At 36.6% G+C, this 25,578-nt stretch overlaps 1 protein-coding gene across 1 annotated transcript in view; it reads right to left on the bottom strand.

Moving 5' to 3' along the window:
- LOC115423964 (ras-related protein Rab-26-like) overlaps window positions 1-25,578 on the bottom strand; it is a 109,027-nt gene that overhangs the window by 24,556 nt on the left and 58,893 nt on the right. Inside the window, exon 5 of the mRNA XM_030141009.1 lies at window positions 20,867-20,919. Within this exon, the coding sequence (XP_029996869.1) occupies window positions 20,867-20,919 (53 nt within the window). The remainder of the gene's footprint in view (window positions 1-20,866; window positions 20,920-25,578) is intronic.

Genomic DNA, 25,578 nt, shown 5'->3' with positions numbered 1-25,578 from the left:
GTGAAAAAACAGACCAATTATTTTCCATATTAGTGTCAAATGGTTACAACAAGAAAGATAAATGAATTCAACAACACTGGAAGGACTTCTTGTAAATGGATTTAACTTTCTCAGAATTCTGAATGTATGAATATAAAAAGGAGAATTCAATAATTTAAGGTTTTAAATATATTATGGAGGTAGCGATACGGAGCAAAATGTCACGCGCCAACAAAATGTGAGAGGGTCAAAGGCCTCAATGCTGCAGTGAAAAAAGAACTCTAGTCATTAACCTGCAGAAGTGTCACCGTGGGACATTTTTGTTATAATAAATTGCTTCATGCATCATCTAACTTCCATGGTGGAAATGTAGCTGCAGGTTGTTAGGTGTGTATTTCATTCTGAGATTGTGTGGACATAACCAGTCCTCATTATCATGATATCCTCCGTGACATCTGCACCGGTGTTTCCAGACATATGTTCTGTGTCAGCGGTGTGTACAAGACTGACAGCCTGCCTGTCCGTCAAACTGATATCCTGTCAGACCTGGTGTCAATCCCTGTAAACACAATTTCTCTCTTACAAAGAAGATTGTACTCTTGAGAGGCAGAGAAAACATGTTAAATGTGCTCATCATGTCAAGATTTTAAATCCAATTTCAGTAGATGTGATCTTAGAAATGATAAAGAATGAGGAAACAAATACAGAAAAGTTCAGGAAAAAAAACTCTTAAGGCCAAATATAGACTTTTCAGACTGATACAGAGTCAGTGTGTGTGGGAGAAGGGTGACCTCTGCTGAGATTCGTCTACTTTGATCCTGTGTTTTCCCTTCTGGTGTTATGGATTCAGTGTCTTAGATCCAGTGTTATGGTCATGACATGCTGCAGGCGTATCATCACTAAAGATGCCAAATAATAGTCTGGAAGTTGTTTTGTACTGCATAAAAGAAATTAAGCTTCTGGTTCTGTCAAAGAAAATGTTAGATATTGTAACACCACATTCTGCAGTATCTGAGATTTTAGCATAGTTAAAAACCTCATCTGCACAGAGATATTTATATAAGGTATAGTTATAATCACGTATAAGTTGACCAAAATCACTTGAAAACACATTTTCCTGCTTTCTCAATATCAGCTTGAGACTTCCGCCCCAGACAATGAAGGGTTGAGTTTCAATTGATGCTTAAATCCTTCATGTGCAGCATTACTGAAAAATCTTTCCTATCCTTGAGGCAGTATTATAGTTACAGCAAATAACCCACAGACTGTGCTCTTTGAAAAAGGAAGAATTTATATGAAGGAACTGAAAGGCATTTATATTGCTTTTTATTTCAATTGTGTGAATGGATGAGTAGATTATTATATTAAAAAATACTGTATTTAACCTTAGAGAGACTTGGCCAGGACAGCAGCAAAGACATATGTGGTTACAACAATAAAGACAGTACAGACCAACAACTGTCATACACGCCAAATGAATTAAATATTGTAGTTAATTCTAGATTCATCCCAAATAAAATGGAACAAGGATGAATTAAGAATAAGTTAAATAAAATAATTCTACCACATTCCACACTCTAATATTTCATTAGACTGTAGCTTTGATTATTGCACATATTTGCCATGACTTTATTGCAATAAATACAATTATTATACTATTGCCTGAGCTTATTTCCATCCAAAATTGCAGCAATTTTTCACCTAAATCTTGTACTTGATGGAAAGTCGTACTGCTGTCTAATGTCTTCTCCAGCACATCCCAAAGAGTCCCAATGGGGTTCAGGTCTGGACTCTGTAGAAGCCAATCCATGTGTGAAAATAATGTCTTATGCTCCATGAACCATTCTTTCACAATTTCACCCTGATGAATCTCATCCTGATATTGTCATCTTGGAATTTATCTGTTGAAGAAAAAAACCCACTGATATTCAGACCTGGTCCTTCAGTATGTTCAGGTTAGCTGACTTCATTTTATGGACACATAATGTTACTGAACCTAGACCTGATCAACTGAATCAACCCTAGACCATAACACTGCCCCCACATGCTTGTAATGTAGGCACTACGCATGATGGGTAATCACTTCATCAACCTATCTTCTCACCCTGATATGTCTATCACTCTGGCACAGGATCAATCTGGACTCATCAGACCAGACCACATTACTTTTTTTTTTTTTTTTACATTGAAACACAGTCCAGTCTTTATGTTTTCTTACACATACAGCCTTTTTTGCAACTACCCTCATTGATAAATGGTTTTCGTAAGGCTGCACAGCTGTTTAGTCACAATCATTCTCTTTGCATCATGCATGTAGGAATGTTTTTTCTTCCACTACAATACATAGCATTGAGTCTAATGTTGATTTCACCAAACATTTAAGTAATCTTCAGTCATGATAATTACAGCACCCCCCCAAGGAGTATTGTTTTTGGTTCTGTTTTTTGTTAACACTCTAGCAGCAAAACTATTGGCTGAATTCATACCAAATTGGATTCATAGATTGCCAGTGATGCAGAATAGATCTGATTACATTTTGGGAAAAGTAGGTCAAAGTTCACATTTTTAACCCTTTCATGCATGAATTATGAGAACCTTAGTCAAGATTTTTTTTACCTGATTGTTTTTATTCCTCTTTAGGCATGAAAAAAAACAAAAAAAACAAAAAAACAATGCAATTGAAATTTTTTTAATGAATGTATTTTTCGTAGTTAGAAAAAACATGAAACAAAGAAACATGTATATCAGAAAGGGATGTATTGTGTGACAGTTATAAAATAAAACATTTTCAATGCAGCTAATCTGATGTGACTAGTTGTTACTCACTTCATAGAGATAATATGCAAAAAAAAAAAGTTTAAAAAAACTGTTTTTCTTATAGTCTAATTGCAATTAGCAAATGATTTACACTCAAACATGTTACTGTAGATCAGGTTTATCAAAAACAGCAAAGTTACAGTAATGGTATGAATGTCAGTGTATGGGATGGTGCATAAGTGTCCACTGTGTTGGCTGATATGGAACTAAAACAACAAAACCTGTGAATATACAAGAGAACAGGTGGAGAATAACTGTCCACTGTAGTGACCAGTATGCATGAAAGGGTTAATGAATTTTTTAAATTCTTTTTTCCCCCCATTTACTTATAATGGGTGAAATTTCAAATGTCTAGAGCAGCAAAACTATTGGTTGAGATCATACCAAACTGGGTTTATAGATTGCCAGTGACCCAGAATAGATGTCATTAAATTTGGGGAACAGTAGGTCAAAGTTCAAATTTTTAATGAATTTTTTAAAATCTTTTTTTTCCCATTTACTTATAATGGGCAAAATTTCACATTTGTAGCAGCAAAACTTTTGGTTGAATTCATACCAAATTGGATTTATAGATTACCAGTGACCCAGAATATATGTAGTTACATTTTGGGACAAACAGGTAAGAGTTACATTTTTTAATGAATTTTTAAAATCTTTTTTCCACTCCCATTTACCTATAATGCGTGAAATTTAAAATGTTTATAAAAACATCCATTTTTTTTTTCAATTTATGTCAAACTTGGCACATATATAGAAGTAATTGATATGCTGACATCAGCACATGCATAGACATGATGATATCAGCTGGATCTAGGCCAAAATAATCTACAATACGTGCGAGGGGCGGGGTTTGTTGTGCCTGGCACCACTTGTTAAATATATTTTTCTGACCATATTTTTTCCTTCACTGCTATCCTTCCAGGTCTTGATAAGGGCAGTTTTTAGCCCAATTTTAGTTATTTTCAGCATCTCTTTCATTGTTTTATTTCTTTTGATGCAGGCCAATAGTCTGACCCTTCTGAAACAGTGACATATTTTCCACAGCTGTTTTATATGTGTGCTGACATGGTTAAGAAGTGAGAAGCTACTCACTGCATCAGTTAGGGTTAAATAACTTGTTGCAACTGAAATATATTAATAACTACAGTAACTGTCTCATGGAAGGATCCGAACTATTTGCTTAATTAAATCGACACTGCATATTTTGCCATCTGTTAAATGAAAAGGGTGACATTTATGCCTGTCTTTTGCTCCTTTATGGTGCAGCAACAGTCGATACTATTACTGTGGAAAGAGACACAGTTAACATCCCACACAAAATTCACACAAGACAACACAAGTATGCACAAATGTGACACGTTGAACCTTTAATAGTTTTATCTTAAAACGTCTGAAATAAAAGTATTCTACTTAAGGGGTAACTGCTCTTTCACATTTCAATTCATCATGGGTTGATGTAAGGTCATTTAGAAGCCATGTCTTAGTTTGTTTAAGCATTTAACCGAGATAAATTTTAACACTATTTGTTTTTGAAACAGTAACTGTGAGGTCCTTCTGTTTAGAGGACAAAAGGATAGCGGGAATGTGATAAAACTACAACAAAATAATGACGCCTCTGCACTTGTTCATGCCAAAAAGACACTACAAAAACACTACAAAAGACAAAAGAGACCAAGTGTCAAACAGCATATCTGAGTGAATAAATGGAAAAATGGAAGAGAAATGTCTACATGAAGGAGAAAACAAAATGCTTTACAACAGTGGATTTGAAGGATGGCATACATTGTTGTGGCTGTTAGAATATCTGATACAAAATCATGCAGCACAGAAACTGAAACAATGGCTTAGCGAGACACAGTAAAGATCATGCCTTTAATATCAGACACATCATTTTACAGTTACTTTCTAGAAAAATGATAATATGGGATGGTTTTAGAATGTAAGAGTAACCTGAGGTAACATATAAACTATCAAAGGAGGTTTATAGTTTTGTTTTACACATTAAATATTTTTCCTGAGGCAGATAAAACTCTGCATGGATTTAGTACAAACAACAAACAGCATCCATCAAAACCTTCGTCACATCAGATCAAACAATGGAAATCTGTTCTCCTCAGATATACTTGGATATGCTAAAGTAATACTCACATCCTGTGATTTAGATGTTTGACAACTGATAAAGCCATTTTTGATTATCTTAATAGTCCCTGTTGCTTTTTGATGCAGTGAAATGAGAGCACAAAAGGCAGCCAACAAATCACATTTTCACTCTGAGTGTGTCTGAACGGCTCTGACCTTTGTCAGCCCCCTCACAGGTGCTTCGCTCTGCAGAGTTGCAACTAACTGAGAAACATAAAAGCCACTTTTCTGGCGAGCAGGCAGAAATGATGTCTTATGTAACAAAGAGAAGTGATGGGAGAGAGGAGATGGAGATCTCTCCACAACAAAGAGGAGCTGCTTCTGATCAAACAGCTATAAAAATGGGAAAAAGCGATAGAATGGTTTGGATGAAGAGGAAGGAAATGCAAGCTTGGTCACTTCTTTTGAGGAACTGTCTTCATAGAGGTAGTTCAGAGACTCTGACATGAATTCATCCACTGAGGCATTTCACTTTGTGTACACCCCACATATGGCAAACTGAATTGTTCTATAACAACAAAAGACAAGTAAGGTATAGCACATCTCCATTCATCTTTCTCTGACTTGCTGTGAATGTGTGTTTGTTTTCACATAAGCGACCCATCTGTCTTATTAGTTCACAACTGACAACAAAGTAAATGGAATTTTCCACAGAAAGGACCATCCTCAGTTGGATTATTTGTCGTTCATCCCTTCTCCTCATCTCCACTCACTATATTGTTTATTACGACAGTCAAAGGCAGGTAGCAATCTACTGAAACAATGGAGCTGACACACTAATGATGAGGAGAGTGAATTACAGATGATATGTGAATAATAGGGTAATGAAAGGTCATGCCCTAACAAACTTATAAACTGATGGTGCAGAAAAATCTATGAAATATCTCTTCAGACGATACAAAAATATCACTGATTATAAATGAATGGTGTTTTAATTTCATATCTGTATTATTTACTGACAGTTTCTCTCATCACCATCTGGTGTGGTGGTGCCATGACATTTAGCTAACAGCTATGTGGTAGGCAGGCGGCCATTTCATTTGAAGTCAGTCCATGCCCTGGGGACAGTCTGAAAGCTGATGAATGAAGGCACACAGATGAAGGTTTCATCCCTCCTACTGCTTGTATTGGGTTTCTACAACACAAACATCTAAGCCCGATCAAGCATTTTGGCATCAACACATGCAGAAATACACAGAAACAGTGGTGAGGGTGAGGATGTTACACATTCATGCATCATTTAACAATATCAAAGCCAGACTCTTGAATAGGAAAAAATGGTAATGTATTTATAGAGAATTAATTATTATCTAGCTTGGAGCTATTGACAGTGAATATAAAAACAGGTGATTTTGGATCAGCGCTCGAGTGTTGATCAATTGTAGTGCTAAGAGAAGGCTAAGGGGATTTTTATTTTTGCATGCAATCAAAAGTTGTGATTGAACAACAAAGCAGCACCAAATATGTAACTCTGCTATGGCTCAAGGTAGGAGGATTCCTTGTATGTCACTTGCAAAAAAGAAAAACAAAGTTTATTAAAACTCAGCAAATGAGAGAGACAACAGCCCTGGAGAAGAGTACTAGAAAGTGACTGATGAAAGGAAAACATGTAGAAGAGAGTGAGTGTTTCACAGCAGTTATGCTTGAATGCAAAAATAAATATACCCACACCTTAGCCCAATTTAAGGAAAGTCTCTTAATGAATGCAAACACTGTGGCTGGGAGGTCTGTGTAGCTCAGTTTGCTGCAGGAGTATCTGTCTGAGAAAAAACATGCTTGAATTATTGCATAATTAGCAGAGCAGAGAGAGGAAACAGTGATGTAACCAGAGTTGATAGATTTTTCTAGCGTTCCCCCACTTTGCATGGAGGTGTTTTTGACTGGAGGTACACATATACTGCCCATAGATCCCTTGCCAAAAATATCCCCAGAGCAATGTGACAAGAGGAAAACAAGAGGAAGACAAGAAAATACAGGCTGAAGACATTGTTTTGATTGTTCTGGATCCACCACCACACACTGCATTACTGTCATCTGCTGTGTCTGAGTGTAGACCAGACTTGGAAGTCCCCGTGTAACAGACTGTGGAGTACTATTCGCTTTAGCGCATTTATATTTTTCCTGTAAAACCAAGATCTATGGAGATTGCCTCCTGAAAAGTTCAGTCTGCTTGTCGAGCAATGATCCATAACGGAAAAAAAGTAGAGGAGCCGTAACTGGTTGAAAGCTGAAAGGTCTCCTGAGACATCAACATTTGAGAACTTCACTTGAACCTAAATTAGTACAACCCCAAGTACAAAACGAGTTATCCAACTTTTAAAAATCAATTTCAAGTGACAAACTCCAATGCAAATGCTATTAAGAGTATCTGCCAAATGACTTTATCATTATGGTTGAATTAGTAGTGATGGGAAACTTGGATCAGGAGTCACTCACTGATAGGATCCAAGTTGTACAAGTTAGTTGAACCATCTGAAGCAGAACTACCCAATCAATTGCAAAAGGATGAATCTGAATCAGAGGACATGCAGTGTAGCAGATCATCTGTGTAACCAAATTTGAATCTCTGTAAGTGAGAGTTTCTTCTATGAGTGGATCTTAGGTAAGTGATCCAAGTAGGGATTCACTCGACCATCTCTCTCTAGCTCAAACTGTCAGACACACAGATAGATTTGGCTCAGTCAGTCCTTTCCTTCATACAAATCAACTCCTTACTGTAATTTATGGGACTTTTGGCAGCCTCTATAGGAGTATGTGTTGTTATTAGGTTGTAAAAGTTGCAAGAGGTTTGAGGATGATGCTGTTTGGAATTTGAATGTGATAGGAATCAGCTGATCTGTGTAAATGGACACAGATCTGTGAGTCATTTTAGGGGTTTGGGTAAAAGATCAGAGTAGGGATTCACTCGACTGTCTCCATGAATTTGATGCTGGGGTTAGAGCGGCAATATCTTGAATTAATTAGATTAATCATGGCTTTTGTTTTGGAAAATGATGAAAAAGTACTAAATTACAAAATCCTCTGGTGACTTTTCTGCCTTAACAAAAAGCAAAACGGTTTAATTCTTGTAATACATGAAGTGCGGATGTGTTTTTTTAAGTCACTTAGAGCATAAGTTTTGGAAAAGAAAGAATGTTTGTGATTACATCTTCGTCTTCAGAACATGTGAAAACAATAGGTTAAAATTTTAAATTGCCTGTAACATCGAGTTCTAACTAGAAATTATGTGATGGAGTGATGTATAGGACAAGACATATTGTAAACAAGTGGTGCCAGGCACAACAATCCCCACCCCTCACATGTATTGCAGCTTATTTTGGCATGGATCCAGCTGATGTCATTATGTCTATGCATGTGCTGATATCAGCATATCAATTGCCTCTATATATGTGTCAAGTTTGGAGTAAATTGAAACAAAATTGATATTTTTATAGATGTGAAATTGTGCCCATTATGAGTAAATGGGAGAAGAAAAAATATTTTAAAAATTCATTACAATTTTTAACTTTGACCTACTTTTCCCAAAATGTAATGACATCTATTCTGGGTCACTGGAAATCTATAAACCCAATTTGGTATGAATTCAACCAGTAGTTTTGCCGCTAGAGTGTTAACAAACAAACAAACAAACAAACCAAACCAAAAACAGTACCCCTTGCCTCCCCTTTGGAGAGCAGGGTAATAAACACTTAAACACTGAATTTGATCTCAACTGGGCTTTAAATATCTCCTTAACCAAAACCCTCAGAATGGGAAATCCAAGGAAGGGTCTTTCAGGTTTTTGCTGCCCCCTGTAGGGGAGGGTGAGACAATGGGGTATTCAGCTGGATACAGTCTGAAACTCACTGCTAGCTGCCCCTGCATCAGAAATACTGACTATTTAAAACAAAATCTGTTGGGTATAGGTCAGGGAAAGCCACAGTTCTGGAAGATAGAGAATATAAAACAAACTGCTTTTAACCCATGCACCACCTGTACCAGTTCTTATAGTGATCAGTATACAATTGTGAAAACAGACATATATACCCTCATCATCTTCATAGGAGATTTAGCATCAAATTACTGCTTTTGTTTGTAATTGTCAAGTCATCATTCAATATGTCAAAAAAGGGACTTTGAATAATTGGCCAGTATTGTTAATTTTTCAGTAAGGACTGACTCATACACACAGCAGTTTGATCCTTAAGTGGAGGTGAGATCTCTCTAATCACCAGCCCTGTCTGCTGCCCTTTATAAATGTTGCATTACAGGAGATGCACGTCGACTGATGGACTGAAAGCACTGAATCTTTCCTCATTTGACAGTCTTTCTGATTCCCATCAACAGCAAATGATCCAAGCGCTAAATGAGGGCAACACAGGAACCAGGCTGCTTTTAACCAGGGTAACCTAGACAAATGACTTCCACCAGAGGTCCAAATGGACTCTTATAGTCTCCCTCAAGCATTATTTCTGACATGAACACATTCATCACATTTCTAAATGGTACACATATTTCTTCTAAATTTGCTTATATTAACAAACACTTTTACTGTGTGTGTAAAAAATAAAGCAATTACCCAGGGATGATCCAAACAGACTATATAAAACATCTGAGCAACAATTAAAAAAAAGGAAAAGTAAATTGAGGGGCACATTTAGTTCTACTTACTTAAAACACAATTAAACAGTCTGGTGAAAGCAGATATTTCAGACAGTCGGACATAAGATGAACTGTTGTGACTGGGCTTTCGAGCTTAAATGTTAAGCCTTTCTGCCTTCGATGACAGACAGCTCCTATGACAGTAATGCTTTTCTTGCCTAAATGTCTCAAAGCAAAGTGAAGTGAATCTGGGGGCGGGAGAGAAGAGAATGATTTGCCCCTCTGTTTCTCTCCCTCTCTCCTTCAGAGTAGCATTCATCACCATTAGTGTTCATTTACATGAGTTAGTACTCGTTAGGCAGCGCTGTGCCAGCAGGCATCCGTGGCTCGCTGCTAGCATATCTCCTTACTGTAATGGACATTGACTGAATGTGAGGGTTGTAAAGGGATATGGAGATGAGAAGGAAAGATGGAAGGAAGCTGAGGAGGACAGGAAAGGACATGTCAATCTGTGCTTCCTTAGTTTAATTTGTGGACATAGGGACATATCCGTTTTCCACTAGTGAAATTAATGTGTCTGTAGCTGTTGTTAACCAGAACATTATGGTAAGTAAATGAGTAACTTATACAGTCAAGGTAAGAAGTTGTAGCGGTAGTAGGCAGTAGCAGCTGGTGCTAAACAAGACTGACAGGGGCAGTTGTGGCCTGGATGGCTGGAGAGTCGGCTTGTGACTGAAGGGTCACCGGTTCGATTCCCTAGACTGCCCTTGAGCAAGGCACTTAACCCCTCATTTGCTCCCCAGGTGTTTGATATGGCAAGCCCACTGCTCCTAGTCTGCAATGTATAGTGTGCCTGTTCCAAACCTGCTGCTGCCCCGTTAATAATAATAATTTGAAGCACTTTAGTTTTTAGTCTTTTATATTTTTATACATATACATATATGTAACCCTGCTAAAATCACATTCCATGATAGATAATAAATGGTTAAAATATGTTCAGATGTGATTAAAACTGTTATTAAAAGTGTAAAAATATTATTTTATTGCCATTAAAACGGGTTGATGAATGAGTTTGACCGTAATAAGTTAAAATGCTGAAAAAGAGACAAAGATTTAGTTAAATATTTCGTTTTATTGTGAAAAAGTTCAGGTTAAAAGAGGAAGTGCTGATTGAGAAAAGGTGTCATCGTGGTCCTTAATTGGTTAAGGTGTGATTGACAGGTTCAGACAGGAAGGGAAGGAGAGTGAGAGTGAGTAAATGTTGTGGGAAAAAAACTTGACAGTGAGACGACGGTTGGAACGAGACGCAGCGAAGATGCATGGTAGTGAGTGTGCAGCTTCTACTGCGATTAAGTTTGAAGTCCGTAATTTTCGGTGACTAAGAGACAGTCTGCTCGACATTCTTGGCCTGGATACTGGAACTACGACTGTTTGGTGTGTAGCAAGAGATGTTTCTGCTCGAAGCTTCTGTGTAGCTGCGACCGTGTACATTAGCCTAGCCTCTGAGCTAATTCAGAGCGTGCGTTAGCATTCGCTAGCTAGGTGAATGGACTTGACAGAGAGAAGCTAATCCAGCATCTGTTATCGGCTGTGCTTTGTGGTTTCAACACGGGACCGTGAGGATTCATCGTGACTGCTGCTGCTGGTGTGTTTGTGACTCGTCTTCGTTCGGACATTGTCGTGGGCCTGGGAGAGACTCCACCGCCTTCCCGCCTGTCCGTCTCCATGTTGGATGCCGTCTGCCTGTTGGATCAGGCTACTTCAGTGACTGGACCCGGGTAACTTACTGCTGTTTGGAGTACAACTACACTCGAGGTAACGCTTTTCTGTTCTCTGTTTGGATCGGTTTTGGATTAAAACTGTGGATTACCTCGCTCTCAAACATCGCAATATCAGGCCTGCATCGGGTTATTTTGGGTTTTGCCGGCTGTGTGTACAGGGTGGGGAAGCAAATTTTACAATATTTTTAGGCAGGGATTGAAAGACAGTGTACGACCAATTAGTTTATTGAAATCATGAGAATTTATTTGCCACAAGAAAATTGACATAATAGAAAATGTTTTTATTCTATGTGTCCTCCTTCTTTCTCAATAACTGCCTTCACACGCTTCCTGAAACTTGCGCAAGTGTTCCTCAAATATTCGGGTGACAACTTCTCCCATTCTTCTTTAATAGTATCTTCCAGACTTTCTAGTAATAGTTTTGCTCATAGTCATTCTCTTCTTTCCATTATAAACAGTCTTTATGGACACTCCAACTATTTTTGAAATCTCCTTTGGTGTGACGAGTGCATTCAGCAAATCACACACTCTTTGACGTTTGCTTTCCTGATTACTCATATGGGCAAAAGTGTCTGAAAAGGTATGGATAATAGTGTTAGGTATGATTATGACATCAGTATATGTTTGGTTTCAAAACAATTGACGTAGTGCCTGCTGAGAAAAAACAACTAAATGTTCATTGTAAATTTTGCTTCCCCACCCTGTATGTGTATGTGATTGTGACCGTGGGCCCACTGAGTTAGGTGTATGTGTTTAGCTTAGGTTATTGCAGAGAAGGTAACTGAAATCCAAAAATCTAGAGTGGAAGAGAAGTTATATTTTATTATTTCTGTAAACTTAAAGTGTATATTTTTGGGACTTAAAGGGAATTTCAATTTACATTGAAAGGTATTTGCCAGAAACTTATAGTGAGTTATTGGGTCTAATTTGAGAATTGACTGTGGATTAGGTTGCTTTATGATTTGTTATTTTTTTTGTGGACAGTAAGTAAGAAATTTATTTTATTGTTTTTTTTTTTTTTTCCAGAAAGCTTGTTTGTTACATTTAAATAATTTGAATTATTTGAAGTAAATAATTGATTCATTATTTCGTAAAACAGAGTCTTGTGATATTTCATTTGTCATATTTTCCTGAGTAAAACTGAGTGTAGTGATTGTTTATTATTATTCTAACTTTATTACAGTTATTATTTGGATTAGCCAGGCATATCAAAGCAATACAAGACAATCAAAATCATTACATTTAGAGAGAGAGACAGACACATTATTTCAAGGGATTCATTTGTTATTAGATAGTTTGGTTTCTTTACACCCCAGGGCCCCTCTCTGCAGTATTCGGGAGAAGTGGGCTACATATACATATAAAATGTGTACTGTATTTTAGGCTATTTGTATATTTCGCAAGGTGTGTTTTTATTTATTTTTTTATGAACTGACATTGTGGTGAGCCAAGCACTGATATTTCATTTAATAAGGTACTGATGGTGCATTTATTGAATGATAATAAAGCAAGTCTGAAGTGTTTCCGCATGTTCTAGTGATGGGTTTTACATGCCAATCAATTTTGGTGGGTGGTGCATGTCTACATGTGTTATATACAGACAGATAAAAGAATCTTAATCTTAAATACAATAGTGATTTAGCGTACATTGCCACATAATTGATGTGTCAGTTATTTGATCATCTGATGTGTGTGTTGACATGTTAAAGGCCTTAGATTTTGTTCAACTACAACTATTTTAATATTTTTTGCAAAAAAAAAAAAAAAAAAAAGGTTAAAAAAGAATGGTGGAGGAAACTACAAAAGAACGGGACTCAATCCCTCTGGTGACATCCCTGTATCCAAACCACTGAGCCACAAAATAGTTGTTATATTAGGGCTCAACATTTCTGATATTATACTGTGAATACTTTGAATGTGCTGAACACGGTTAAACTTTTTTACCTGTGAGGATCGGAGGAGGTTAATCGTTTGCTTTGTGTTCATTCTGAGATGCTGATACCATCTGTATCTCACTCAAGGCTACTTTGCAACCCAGCAAAAATCATCCAGTCACATAAGAACAAGCAGAAATTGTGACCTTGTGTGATTTTCATCCTTTCACCTGTTCTCTAAAACCTTTTGGAGTTACATGCACATTCATTGTTTTCATTCATTCATTGTCTGGTGTCCCACAAACAGGAAGTGAACAAATTCACACAGAAATTATGTAAATGCAGTTAAAAACAACTTGAAATGATGTATGGGGCACAGGATGAGCATTATATTTTAAAGACTTACACTTAGTTTTATGTGTTATTTATTGAGCTGTCCTGACTCTCACACCAGTTCCAGGGTTTCCAGCCTGCCCTTGATTCGGAGCCTTTAAAGGTCCACCTTGGCCACACCCTCGCTCTCTCTCTCTCCAGCCTGGCAGCCAGACCAGCAGCACTGCTGCTCACCAGCACTTCTCCTCTTTTTTCTGTTATTTTTCCCCTAGGCTTTTTGTATTAATAAATCCTATATTTTATGGTAAGGATTTTGTCTTCTCTTATGTTGCATCCACTGAGCCAGGGCATAACATATGTCAGAAGAACTATGATTAATATATTATAGCTAAAACAGTTCTCCTTTTCTATCAGATGTTAATTGGAGGCAGTGTCCTAGTGACCCTATAGACTGGCTGGCACTGGTAGTAAGTTGTGGTAGCGGTAAAGTAGTCCATAAAGCATTAATGCACAGAATGTTGGATAGGTGTTAGATGGGGTCATGGGTCAAAGGGCAGTGAGGGTAAACGATTTCCTATATTGGTGAGACCTGTAGTGCAGTGACGTGAGCCGTTCTCCACATCTGTTTCCTTCAATTGGTATGTTATAAACAGTATGGTCACCAGTGAATCCAACCTCCCTCAAGCCTTTTCTACCAGCCTGTCTTTACATTCTTGTTTTTGATGCTACCTCCCCGTCAGATGGAGGATAAAAAAAGATACTTGCTATCACTGACTGATAAAATATTTGCAGCATATAACTGCAGACATTTAAGAACCCGAGCCTCCTTGGGAAGTATTCAGCTCTGTTCCTTTTGGTAGAGTGTGGAAGTGTTGAGGGAGTAGTTGATCTTACTTAGGGATTTGTAGGGTCATTAATGTCTAACGCTCTATTTGTCTTGAATTACTTGTGGACTTGCAGATCATCTGTTAAGTTAATTCTGTGCAAATCTGGCATGCCTTTGCTATAACAAAAATTTGACCTTTGCAGCAAACACAGATGTCCTGTGGTAATAGTACTGTGTGAATCCATACCCCTGTGATTTGGCCTTTTTTTTTTTTTTTTTTTTTTTTTTTAATTTCCTATTGCATTTATCCTTCTTATTTCCTGGTTGTAGACTGTGGAGCCCATGCCAGTCATTATAAATGAAACTTAAAAAAGTGTTTTTGGTGGAAATCCAGGAAGCTCATGTCATGCAGCATGTATATTCACTGAAAGAGCAAACTTAGATCCTTCAGAAAAGTTAAATCTGAAAAGATGATAAGATAGATAACATGAGTGACATATTTCAACAATTATCTGCAAGTGGTGAACCTTTACATCAGTACGGGGGAATGATGTCTGTAAATTCAGATAACAAACCGACTTTGCCTGTCCTAATTTACTGCTGTGGTGGGGGGTAAATTTTCAAATTACAGGGTATATTATTATGAATAGGGCTTCAGATATTAACTAAAATTTACTTAGGGGGTCAAATGAGTGGCCATTTTTGTCAAAAAAAAAAAAGTTGTACGAAATGCATAGAACTGTGTTGAAATGCTAATACATTTGTGCATAGACTACTGATATTATTTGACAGTGGAAGCTATATTTTCAGAAATATTGGATTTTGAATAGCACGTGTATGTGAAAACTTTTGCTGGTGGACGGACGTCACATTACCCATGGTGATCTGGTCAGTACCAGTACGGTATTAGTGATAAGCTTATATACTTACTATTGCTAATTCTCCTCTTATTCATAAATGTTAGTATTGTGGATCTAAAACAATAACAGCTGACACAAAAACACAAAATGTGTCAGTGGACGGATGTGACATGGTTATTACGGATCCCATCATACTGATGCTCGGCAGCCATGTCACCGTTTCCACAAATGATCCCTGTGCAAAAACTAGTATCAGAATTATTTATTGTATAGTTTATCATCATACTAAAGAGTAAATAACAATATAGAATTGTTATTTCTTTATAAAAATGCTTATTATTAGAAAACTATTGATTTAAAAAGTGACGTGTGACATTCTTAATGTATGTATTGGCGTAACATAAGCAGGATGGATCAGCACCGTACTCCATATTGCAACCTGTAAAAATAAAACATGTGATATGTAGTATATAATCTTGTAAGAAAAATTGGGGAATCTAAAAGAATAGAATATTTGTTTTTCAGGTAAATTCAGTTAAAATATAACTTGGCCATTTTTGACATGAAAATATAGCATTAATTGTGATGATATTGGACATTTTTGACCTGAAAACATAGTTCATATGACCATCAACATGTTGCAACAGAACTGAAATCCTGTAAATCTGCATAACTTGCATTTACCAACACAAAGTTCTTTGGGGATTTACTTATATTGATTTCTTATGCACAAAGACATAAATAAAACCTCTAAGCAAATGTTAACCAATAAGTATTTAATAACAGTCTCCCTGTGAAAGTCTCATTATTAAGTGAAACTTTCAAACAAAGTAGGCAAAGACAAACTAGATTAAGATTTTAAGTAAGTAACCTATTAGTTTAATAAATGTGCAGAAAACAGTTGGGGGATTGGTTGAGACATTACACAAGGGGGGAGAGTCTTAGTCAATGATGCAGCTCACCTGGGACTCTCCAGGAGACAAATTGTGAAGCTGTGGAGCTGTAAGCACACTGAGAGCATCCTCAGAGGGTGGACTGATTGATTTGATTTAGATGCTGTAACAACGGGAAAGCGCAGGTGAAAATAATGAAATGTCTGAGCTGCTTTGATTTCAGGTCCCTGCTGCTGTGTTTGCCGCCTCGTGGAAAAACAAGGAGACTAACTTGACTCGGAGCCGTCATTAATGTTATCAGTAACAGCTGTGCTTCACCCGTGTGCTGCAAATTTCTGAACCTTGCCATCCACTCTGTTAAACACACAGAAAAAAATATTAAATCCAGATGACATACACGCCCCTCTCTTTGCATCTCCTTGAGCTGATGTTAACATCTGCAGCTAAAGACGCATAATTTCTGCTTTAATGATTTCTCTGGGTAGAAGGAAATGTCATATTTCTACAGGAAAGGCGACTGACTAACAACCTCCTCCTCCCTTAACAGCCACTTTGCTGCTCTGAAAGACATATTAGTGATGGCCTGTGGAAAGTGAAGCAGAAAGACACTATGAGCAGCAGAACCGGCAGCAGTGGTCGTATAAAGAGAAGTAAAGGAAGGTCAGCTGCAGTATTTGTCTTGAAATGTATTCATGTTGATAATACAGTGCAGTTAAGAACATTTCTGCCAACACTACTTTGACATTAAAGGGGTCATATTTTGCTAAACCCACTTTTATTAGTCTTTGGTTCATTTATTTGTGTATTTGGATCCTAATAGTTCATAAAGTTAGAATTTGAACCCTCCAGGTGCTGCAAAGCTATCTTTATATTCTGGCCCCAACCCTCTGGAATAGTCTTCCCCATTTCATCAGATCATCAGATTCTATAGATACCTTCAAGCGACTCTTAAAAACTCACTTTTATAAACAAGCACTTCATTAAATCAGGATAGTGCAGTGTGTGTGTGCGTATACATATATTTGTGTATGGAGGTTTGTTTACATCTATATTGTGCCTGTGTATTGGTGTATTAAGTGTTGGTTATGGGTCTGTCTTAGGGGTTGTTTGGGACATATGTGGCCATGGGGTTCGTTCAGTGTGTGTCGCTTGTGCCAGAAAGTTTGTATCTGCATGTTGAAACTGTTTTCTTATTCTTGTCTTTCCTATTTGTTCTTATCTATCTCTCCTTTATGTGAAGCACTTTGTAACATGTTGTTTTAAAAAGTGCTACATAAATAAAGCTTTACTTACTTGCTTTATATTCATTCTGACAAAAATCAAGTGGATTTCTACAACCCGTTTCAATTCCTTCTTAATTTGTTATGTTTTATAACTAGTTACATCATGACATTTGCGCATTAAGGTCAAAGACTTCTGATGAACATTCTCCGTATACGCCATAATTGTTTGTCAGCAGCAGTGGCTGTAGTCCATACTGAAAATATGTCCAAACTTGGAGCCGATTACCTAAAATGTTCAGCTGTTGGTTGAACGGGACAGAGCAGCACAGTCAACAACCTGGAGTACGTGGGGCGTGAAGTGGTTCGTGTGCATTTAAAGGGCCAGCGCTCAAAATGACCTTTCTGGTGTCATTACTCAGAAATAGGATTGAAGATGGACCTGTGGAGTTGAATTAATGAAGAATTCAGACCCAAGCAGAGCATTTACAGTTTATGTAGAACACAGGCAATGTTTTAAATGCATAATTCCATTTTAAAAAAAGCTAAATATCACTCCTTTAAGACCACAAATATATATTTTTTTGTGATTTCATGACATCATGGAACTGCCAAATGCAAGCTCTATCGCTGTTTAGTAATATGACAAAAAATGAAAGTAATGAAATTCCTTATGTCAGATTGGTATTGACTTTTCATTTTCTTTTAATTACCTGAATCAATACAGGGAATATGTCTGGTCAGCCAAGACTAGACTGTGATTTGATTTGTAGACTGCTGTGTTCTGCAGAACAGAAATAATCAAACGGCTTTTGTGAAATACAACATCACACACGGCACCGTTCCTGTACAGTCAACGACATTTTATTAATTTATGAATATCCAGTATGGTTGTGTGTGAGAGAAAACCTACATTGTGTGGCTATTTCTTTGCATGAGTTGAAAGGTGCATCTAGTCCATCGTATTGGTTTGTGTTCTTCAGAGAGCACCAAGCAGGACCATTTAACAGCCAACTGATGAGGTCAGCACTTTTCAGTCCCAGCCAATGCTGACTGGGGCCTTTGGAGTTGAATTTGCATGTTCTTCCTAATGATGATTTCCCCGAACACTGTCAAGACATGCATTTTAAGTAATAAGGCCTTTTAGGAATACGGGAATTGATCAAGAAGCTAGTCCAATCTGAAGCTGGTCCTTACGTGCTGCAAAGAGGCTGTCTTGGCTCTAAAAGAGTATTTATTATCAGTATATTTTACATGTGAAGATGCAACACAAATCACTTTTCCATTGGACATCTGTGCAAAACTTTACCAATATTTACTAAATGTCGAAACAACAGAAGTGCGTATTGTTTGTTTTTCCATTAAATCACAAATGCGATGGTTTATTTATTATCGTGAGATGACATGAGAAGTCCTTTCATAAACATGGCGGCGAACGTAAATATGGTGTTGATTTACAGATGTATTCATTATTATTATATATTACCCCTCTATCTCGTATTAAATTAAAAAATGATTGGGTTTCCTGGTGTGCCTAGACATACCATGACATGTTTCTTCTTCTTCTTTGCTTGTTGTAACGTATGTCAACATCCGTTTTTTTAATTCACCTGACTCTAGTTGCGAAAAAAGGTCTTTCCATTCCACTTTTGTGCAATATACTATTTGCGCTACATCCGAAAAACCACCTCTTGCCAGCGCAAAAACTTTTAATCGAAAAGTGAGACTTTTGGCGAAATTGTCGTTTTTCCATTAGGTAAATTTTTATGCGCAAGTTACATTTGCGCAATTTGAGGGTCAATGGAAAAACGACTATAGACTGAAAGGGACCCTCTGCATTTAACCCATCACTAACTGAACATGTAGGAACACACCACACACTGCAGACTATAGGAGCAGTGGGCTGTCATGTCAGGCACCCAATGAGCTAATGGTGGGTTAAGTGCCTTGCTCAAGGGCACAAGAGCCAAAAATTTCTCTTAGTCTGGGGAATAGATCCAGCAACCCTTTGTTCACAAGGCGATCCTCCAACCTTCTATATCACATCTGCTTGAATGAGGGTTGAATGAGTCAAATATTGAGGACAAATTTCTCTACAGAGAGTAATAAAATTTAATGCAAAAAGACTGCCTAGTAAAAGCCTGTAAAGTCTTTGTTAGTTGAATAAACTTGGAGATATAGAGCTCTGGGAAAATAGAAAGGACATAAATGGGTTATGGTTAAAGATCAGTGGAGCAACAACCTGTCTTAGAGAGGACGTTATTCATGTCAAAAACACAGTGGAGATATCAAAGTTATAATAGTTTTGGATTTTTCATGATAGTTTAGTTTTAGTTAGTTTTGACTTTTTTTTTTCTCTAATTCAGTTAGTTTTCATTTGTTTTTAGAGCAGGTTTGCTAGTTTCTATAAGTTTTTTTTTTTTTTTTTTTTTCCTAAATGCTTAGTTTTAGTTTAATTCTAGTATTAGTTTGAGTTTTTTCATATCTTTTCTCTTCTTCACTGTCGTATTCACATAAATCCCTGTCAGGACTCAGTCTCCATGTTTCCAACTCTAAACCAAGTGATGAACTGTGAAATACCGTATGGTGCCGCAAACTAAAATTGATGGAGTGAAATAAATCAATTTCACATCAATCCGACATTGACCAAAACAAAAACGAAGGGAATTTTATCCATAGTTTTTTTCCGTTTTAGTTAGTTTTGTAAGCACACAATACAGTTTCAGTTATTGTTTTTTTTCTTTTAATTATAGTTTTTATTTATTTCAGTTAACGAAAATGTTTTTTCAATTCTAGTTTTCGGCATTTCGTTAGTTTTTGTTGAAAATAATAACCTTGGGAGATATTATGATTCATGTTCACTCCAAAGAGAACAATAACCGTATTTTTAGTAGGAAACATTAAACATCACACATTCTTTTGACATTAGTGCAAACGCATATATACTGGAGGTCTGCCAGATAAGAACACAGTTTCATATTCCCTCTAGTCCAAAGCTGGCCATGCTGTCCTGCACTAAATCACATTCAGTCCTTTACTGTCACCTCTTCTCCTACTTGTTATATTTTTCTCTGTCTCCTCTCTTTTAAAACAAACAGAAGGACAAACTTCAAATTGCTCTGTCTGCTCAACCATCTGTCACAAGCGATATCTTACTGGGCTGTTTTACGAGACGTGGGTTAATAATCCTACTACAAATGACCTTCACAATCAAAGTAGCCATTTTGTCTTTACAGAGCCCCATCATCCAGTCAGACAATTATTTATAATGACTTACGTGTCAGATGATACTGAGCCTATTGTAACATCTTGGCATTAATCCAATCCACAGCCTTGTAAATACATTTACACTGAGCGCCAAGTTATATCTAAAATAAACATATTCAGGCATGATATTTGGCATCTGCACAATGATTTGCTTCGACGATGTTTTTGAAATAACAATGTGTATTTATGAATGCAACAAAGTGAGGGCATGACAGTGAAAGATGATGCCAGATCAAACACAATCATTCACATTTCAATATTAACGAGAGAACAAAGAGCAAGGACAAGCATCCTACCTGTATGTTGTCAAAGGATGTTTTGTTAGTGACATCGTACAGCAGGAGGAGAGCTGAAAGAAACACAAAACATTCATTCTATCATTCTATAACGATAAACAGTCTGGTGGGAAGAAATCTCAGACACTGTTTTATTCAAACATTCAATTTCATATCTTATGAGTGTTTTATTAGTTTATTACTTTATTTGGCAGGGACCATGTACAGAAAATAGTAAATACAAGATAGCGATGCTCTGTACACTTACAGCTACCAAAACCACCATCGAACCAACACAAAGCATAGACTGCATCAATCTCTGAATAAAGTTTTAAATACACCTGTACTGTTTTACTATCAAGTATTCACTTTCAAAAAAAAAAAAAAACCAAAAAAAACCCGTCAGATTATTTTGACAGTTTTATAATCTTCACTTGATGCATCAGTTGATAGTTTACATTATAACTCTATTACCTTTCCTGTGTTTTTGGACAGAAAACAGCCACATTAACCCATAAAGACCCAAACATCCACTGTCAACCAAAAGCATCTACTGATCTGAAGTAATAGCAACTAATATCCACTAATCCTAGCAATCCATGTAAATAATTGGTAAAAAAAAAAAAAAAAAAAAAAAAGCAGTTTGTCATCTGTTCATGGTCATCAGATATAACCCAAACATTGATTCACCAGTAGAACCCATGGAGTTGGATCAATGACATTGGATGCAGACACTTGGTTTACTAATATCATGCTGAAAAAGTCCATTTTTCTTCAGTTTTCTGTTTCAAATATAATAAACTTCAATTTTAATCTGAGCTTTTATGAACATTCTACATGATCAGTAAACTGAACATAAGAAAACACTTGATTTTCACTGACAATTCACCAAATATATTGGGTAATATTACAGTAAATGGTGATAAATCACTTAAAAAAGGTTAAATAGAGATAAAAAATTATTTGGGAACTACTACAAAAGTCACATTGGGTCTTTATGCGTTAAAACCACAAATCGCGTTTGTTTCCTAAACATTTTGTGTTGTCGATAGCTGTACTAAAGATCTGCTTGGAATCGTCCAAACAAGGTCAGAACTGTCCCAGTTTAGTCTGAAATGATAAAGAGGAAACTTAACAAAAATAATACCATCACATAATAACTTTATACCTTCATAAGCCTCATAATCAAACTCACTCATGTAGATAAATTGCTGCGATTTGAACATCAAACTCCATTTTTTCATTTACACTTGTGTCCAGTGACAAAATCAGCAACAATACTACTCACTTTTGTGGTTTTGTTACTTTATTTGACTTTAAAAGTTGTTTCTTAATATTTCTCATACCATGTTGTTACTTTCTGTTGTTTTGGTCAAAGGCCCTGTGGCATTAGTTTTCCAACACTGGCAGAGTGACTCACTACTCCCTCTAGTGGTCACATAAATTTGCCAGTCCATCAGGGTAAATACTGTATATTCAGTTAATTTCTATACAATCCAACACATTAGCGTCTTTGGCTTAACTTCAGGACTCTTTATTCTAAACACTGTAATGCTACTTAAGGCCATATTTAAACATTTTAAAGTAGAAATACTACATTACCACATTTGATACATCGATGTAATGTCTAATATTTTAAAGTAAGCACAGGTATCTACAAGCTATGACTTTCTTCTCTCTTTTTTTTTTTTTTAAATTTATTTATTTATATTTTCTTGTATTTCCATTAGTTCAGTTAATATTCTTGTACATCACAGATTTGATACTGCTTGTACTTATTTGATTTTCTGCTGCTCAGAGACTGTTATGATGTTCTTGTTTCTGCTGTTGCCCCTTCTCGGAGGGCCTTGGGGTTGGTTTGGGCATGGGGGAAAATGGTATAAAAGGCAATGTATAATGAATGCACTGTAATGCTGCTCCTTTTGTATGCTCAAAAAAAAGATTAAAAAAAAAAAAAAATACTACACTGAGCTCCTTTAATTGTGTTAAAATGAGATAGTTCAAGCTCACTTTCACTCTGGGCACAAAGATGACTGACCTGAGCTGCTCCATACTTTAACAGGACTTTGAGAAGGCTTGTATTTTTCTCAGTCCCAACTCTCGTTTGTCTCAGTGAAGCAGTTTTCTTGAGCCGTGTGCGGGTACGTGAGAGGCAGCAGAAGGATGTGCAGCTGGGAAAAAAGGCAGCGCGGCAGAGCATGATACAGACTGACAACTGTGTAATAAAGGAGAGTTTTCCGAGATTTGTCCTGGAGCTGTTTCTCACTTTTGTGCTATCCTTTATCACTTAATGGTTGAAATAGGGACATTGAAGTAATAAAGTGTTCCGTGTGTTGCTAACAGTATGTCTGTGTGATCCCATGCATGGCTTTCTGCCAGCTTCTGCCAGCTGTTTTCCATTCAGAATTTTGGAGCATCTGTAAAGAACAGTCTCGACTGTTATTTGTGGAAAGATAAATTAGGCAAATCAGTTTTCTTTGTGCAAAATACACTGCAATTCTGTTTGCTCATAAGCATCGGAAACAATGCCGTCCATCAAGAATTCTCATTATACGAATCTGAAATTTAGATTAAAATATGAACAGATTGCGAGCACAGAGAAGGGACAGGCCTGATGAAGAGGGAGAAAACAAAAGGGGAAATGAAAGGCACTACAACGAAGGAGAAAGACCTGAATTAGTCAAACACTTTAACGGAGACATGATGAGGAAAAGAGATGCAAACTAAGATGGAAGTACAGCTATGGGAATTAAAAACGCTTTATTCAGACAATGTTTGAGAGAATCTTCCTCACAGATGCATAGACATACTCCTACAACACAAAAACTTAATTTTCTTTCTTTCTTTCTTTCTTTTTCTTTCTTTCTTTCTTTTTCTTTCTCTTTCTTTCTTTCTTTCTTTCTTTCTTTCTTTCTTTCTTTCTTTCTTTCTTTCTTTCTTTCTTTCTTTCTTTCTTTCTTTCTTTCCTTTTCTAATCTTTCAACAAACAATAAAAATGCGAGGAAGAAAAAGAGGAAGGACAGACTGCTACCTTTGTCAATGTCTTCACAATAATATTCTTTTTCAGTATGTTTTCTGTTATATTGTGAATAAAAGTCAGTGCACTCTGTTTTCAACTAATATTTTACACAAAGTACTAAGTTTGTTGGAAATGGGGTTGTAATTTGCCTAAATGGAAGTAACATGGGATGGGACAAATAAGTGCAATATCTCCAAAAATGACTTCATTGAAGAAGATACAGTCGTGAAAAAAATTATTAGACCACCCTTGTTTTCTTCAATTTCTTGTTCATTTTAATGCCTGGTAAAACTAAAGGTACATTTGTTTGGACAAATATAATGATTGCAACAAAAATAGCTAATAAGAATTTCATTTCAGAGTTGATATCTATCGATTTTCCATGTTTTCTTGATAACCAAAATCACTTCAGTTCTTACATCAATATCTATGGCATTGTACTGCCAAAAACAGTGCTTTTAGGCATTCCATGTTTTCTTCTCTGTCTGTTTTAGTCACATGATACACACAGGAGTTAGTGCTTGATTGCATAACCATTGTTTTTGATGACTTGATGGTCTAATAATTTTTTCAGCGACTGTATATATCATTATTATTTTAATAAGTCACTGGATGCTTTCGTTGAAAGGAAATAACTTATAGGTACATGTGTTTTTACAACAACACGTCAGATACCAAATAATTTGACATACATGCATTTTTATTTTATTTCTAGTTCACCACAATTTTGTGTTATATTTTAATTAGGATCAGCCATTGGTACATGTTTATATAGGCTATACTTCGCCTCTTGCCTTTCTACATTTGTACATTAATTGTGGAGACATTCTGAGTGTTATTCTCTCCGTACAAATGACTGTTGTTGCTTTCTGTTCCATTCACCTGTACACAACAGGGTCAAATGACTTTTGTTTACTCTGCATCTTATGCATGGAATCAGCTGCAGAAAGACTAGAGATTGAGTTAAATTTTTTAAGCACTTTTAAGCCCAAACTGAGAGTTCTTCAGGCCGACTCCATAACTTGCACTTGTTTTTCTTAATCTGCTTGTACATGTTATTTTTACCAACCATCTATTGCCAAATGTGTCTGTTATATGTGTTTTAACTCTGTAATCTTGTATTTGTGTGTTGTATTTGCTGCTGCCTATCTTGGCCAAGACTCCCTTGTAAAAGAGGTTCTTAACCCATAAAGACCCAGTGCTACTTTTGTGGTAGTTCCCAGATGATGTTTTTTCTCTATATTTAACATTTCGTAAGTGATTTGTCACCATTTATTATGAAATAATCCTCTGTATTTAGCATTTTTCCAGTGAAAATCAGGTATTTTCCAATATTTAATGTACTGATGACATAGATATTCATAAAAGCCCAGATTAAATTTGAGGGATATTATACCAGAAAAAGAGAAAACTGAAATAAAATAAAACATATCATGATCTGAACATAAAACAACTGTCTACGACCGCTGTTATTTATCAAACTACATGAGTTTACTGCTGAATCAATATCATATCAATATATAGAAGACCCAGCTCTTCCGAGGGCACCTCCTGTCCTAGCACTTTCAGACATTCCATTTTAAATATATTAATAAGGTTTTCCCAGGATCATCTCTTGACCTGCTGCTGTGGTCCTGCCTCTCTCCTGCCTTCATCGTCATCACTCACTTATCCTCAACTGCATCCGTGTCTCCCCCTACTTCCCCCCTTCTCC

The sequence above is a fragment of the Sphaeramia orbicularis genome, chromosome 8, assembly GCF_902148855.1.
Source record: "Sphaeramia orbicularis chromosome 8, fSphaOr1.1, whole genome shotgun sequence".
Lineage (NCBI taxonomy): Eukaryota > Metazoa > Chordata > Actinopteri > Kurtiformes > Apogonidae > Sphaeramia > Sphaeramia orbicularis.
The sequence above is the reverse complement of the archived record's forward strand: the minus strand, read 5'-3'. Positions and strand labels throughout refer to the sequence as shown.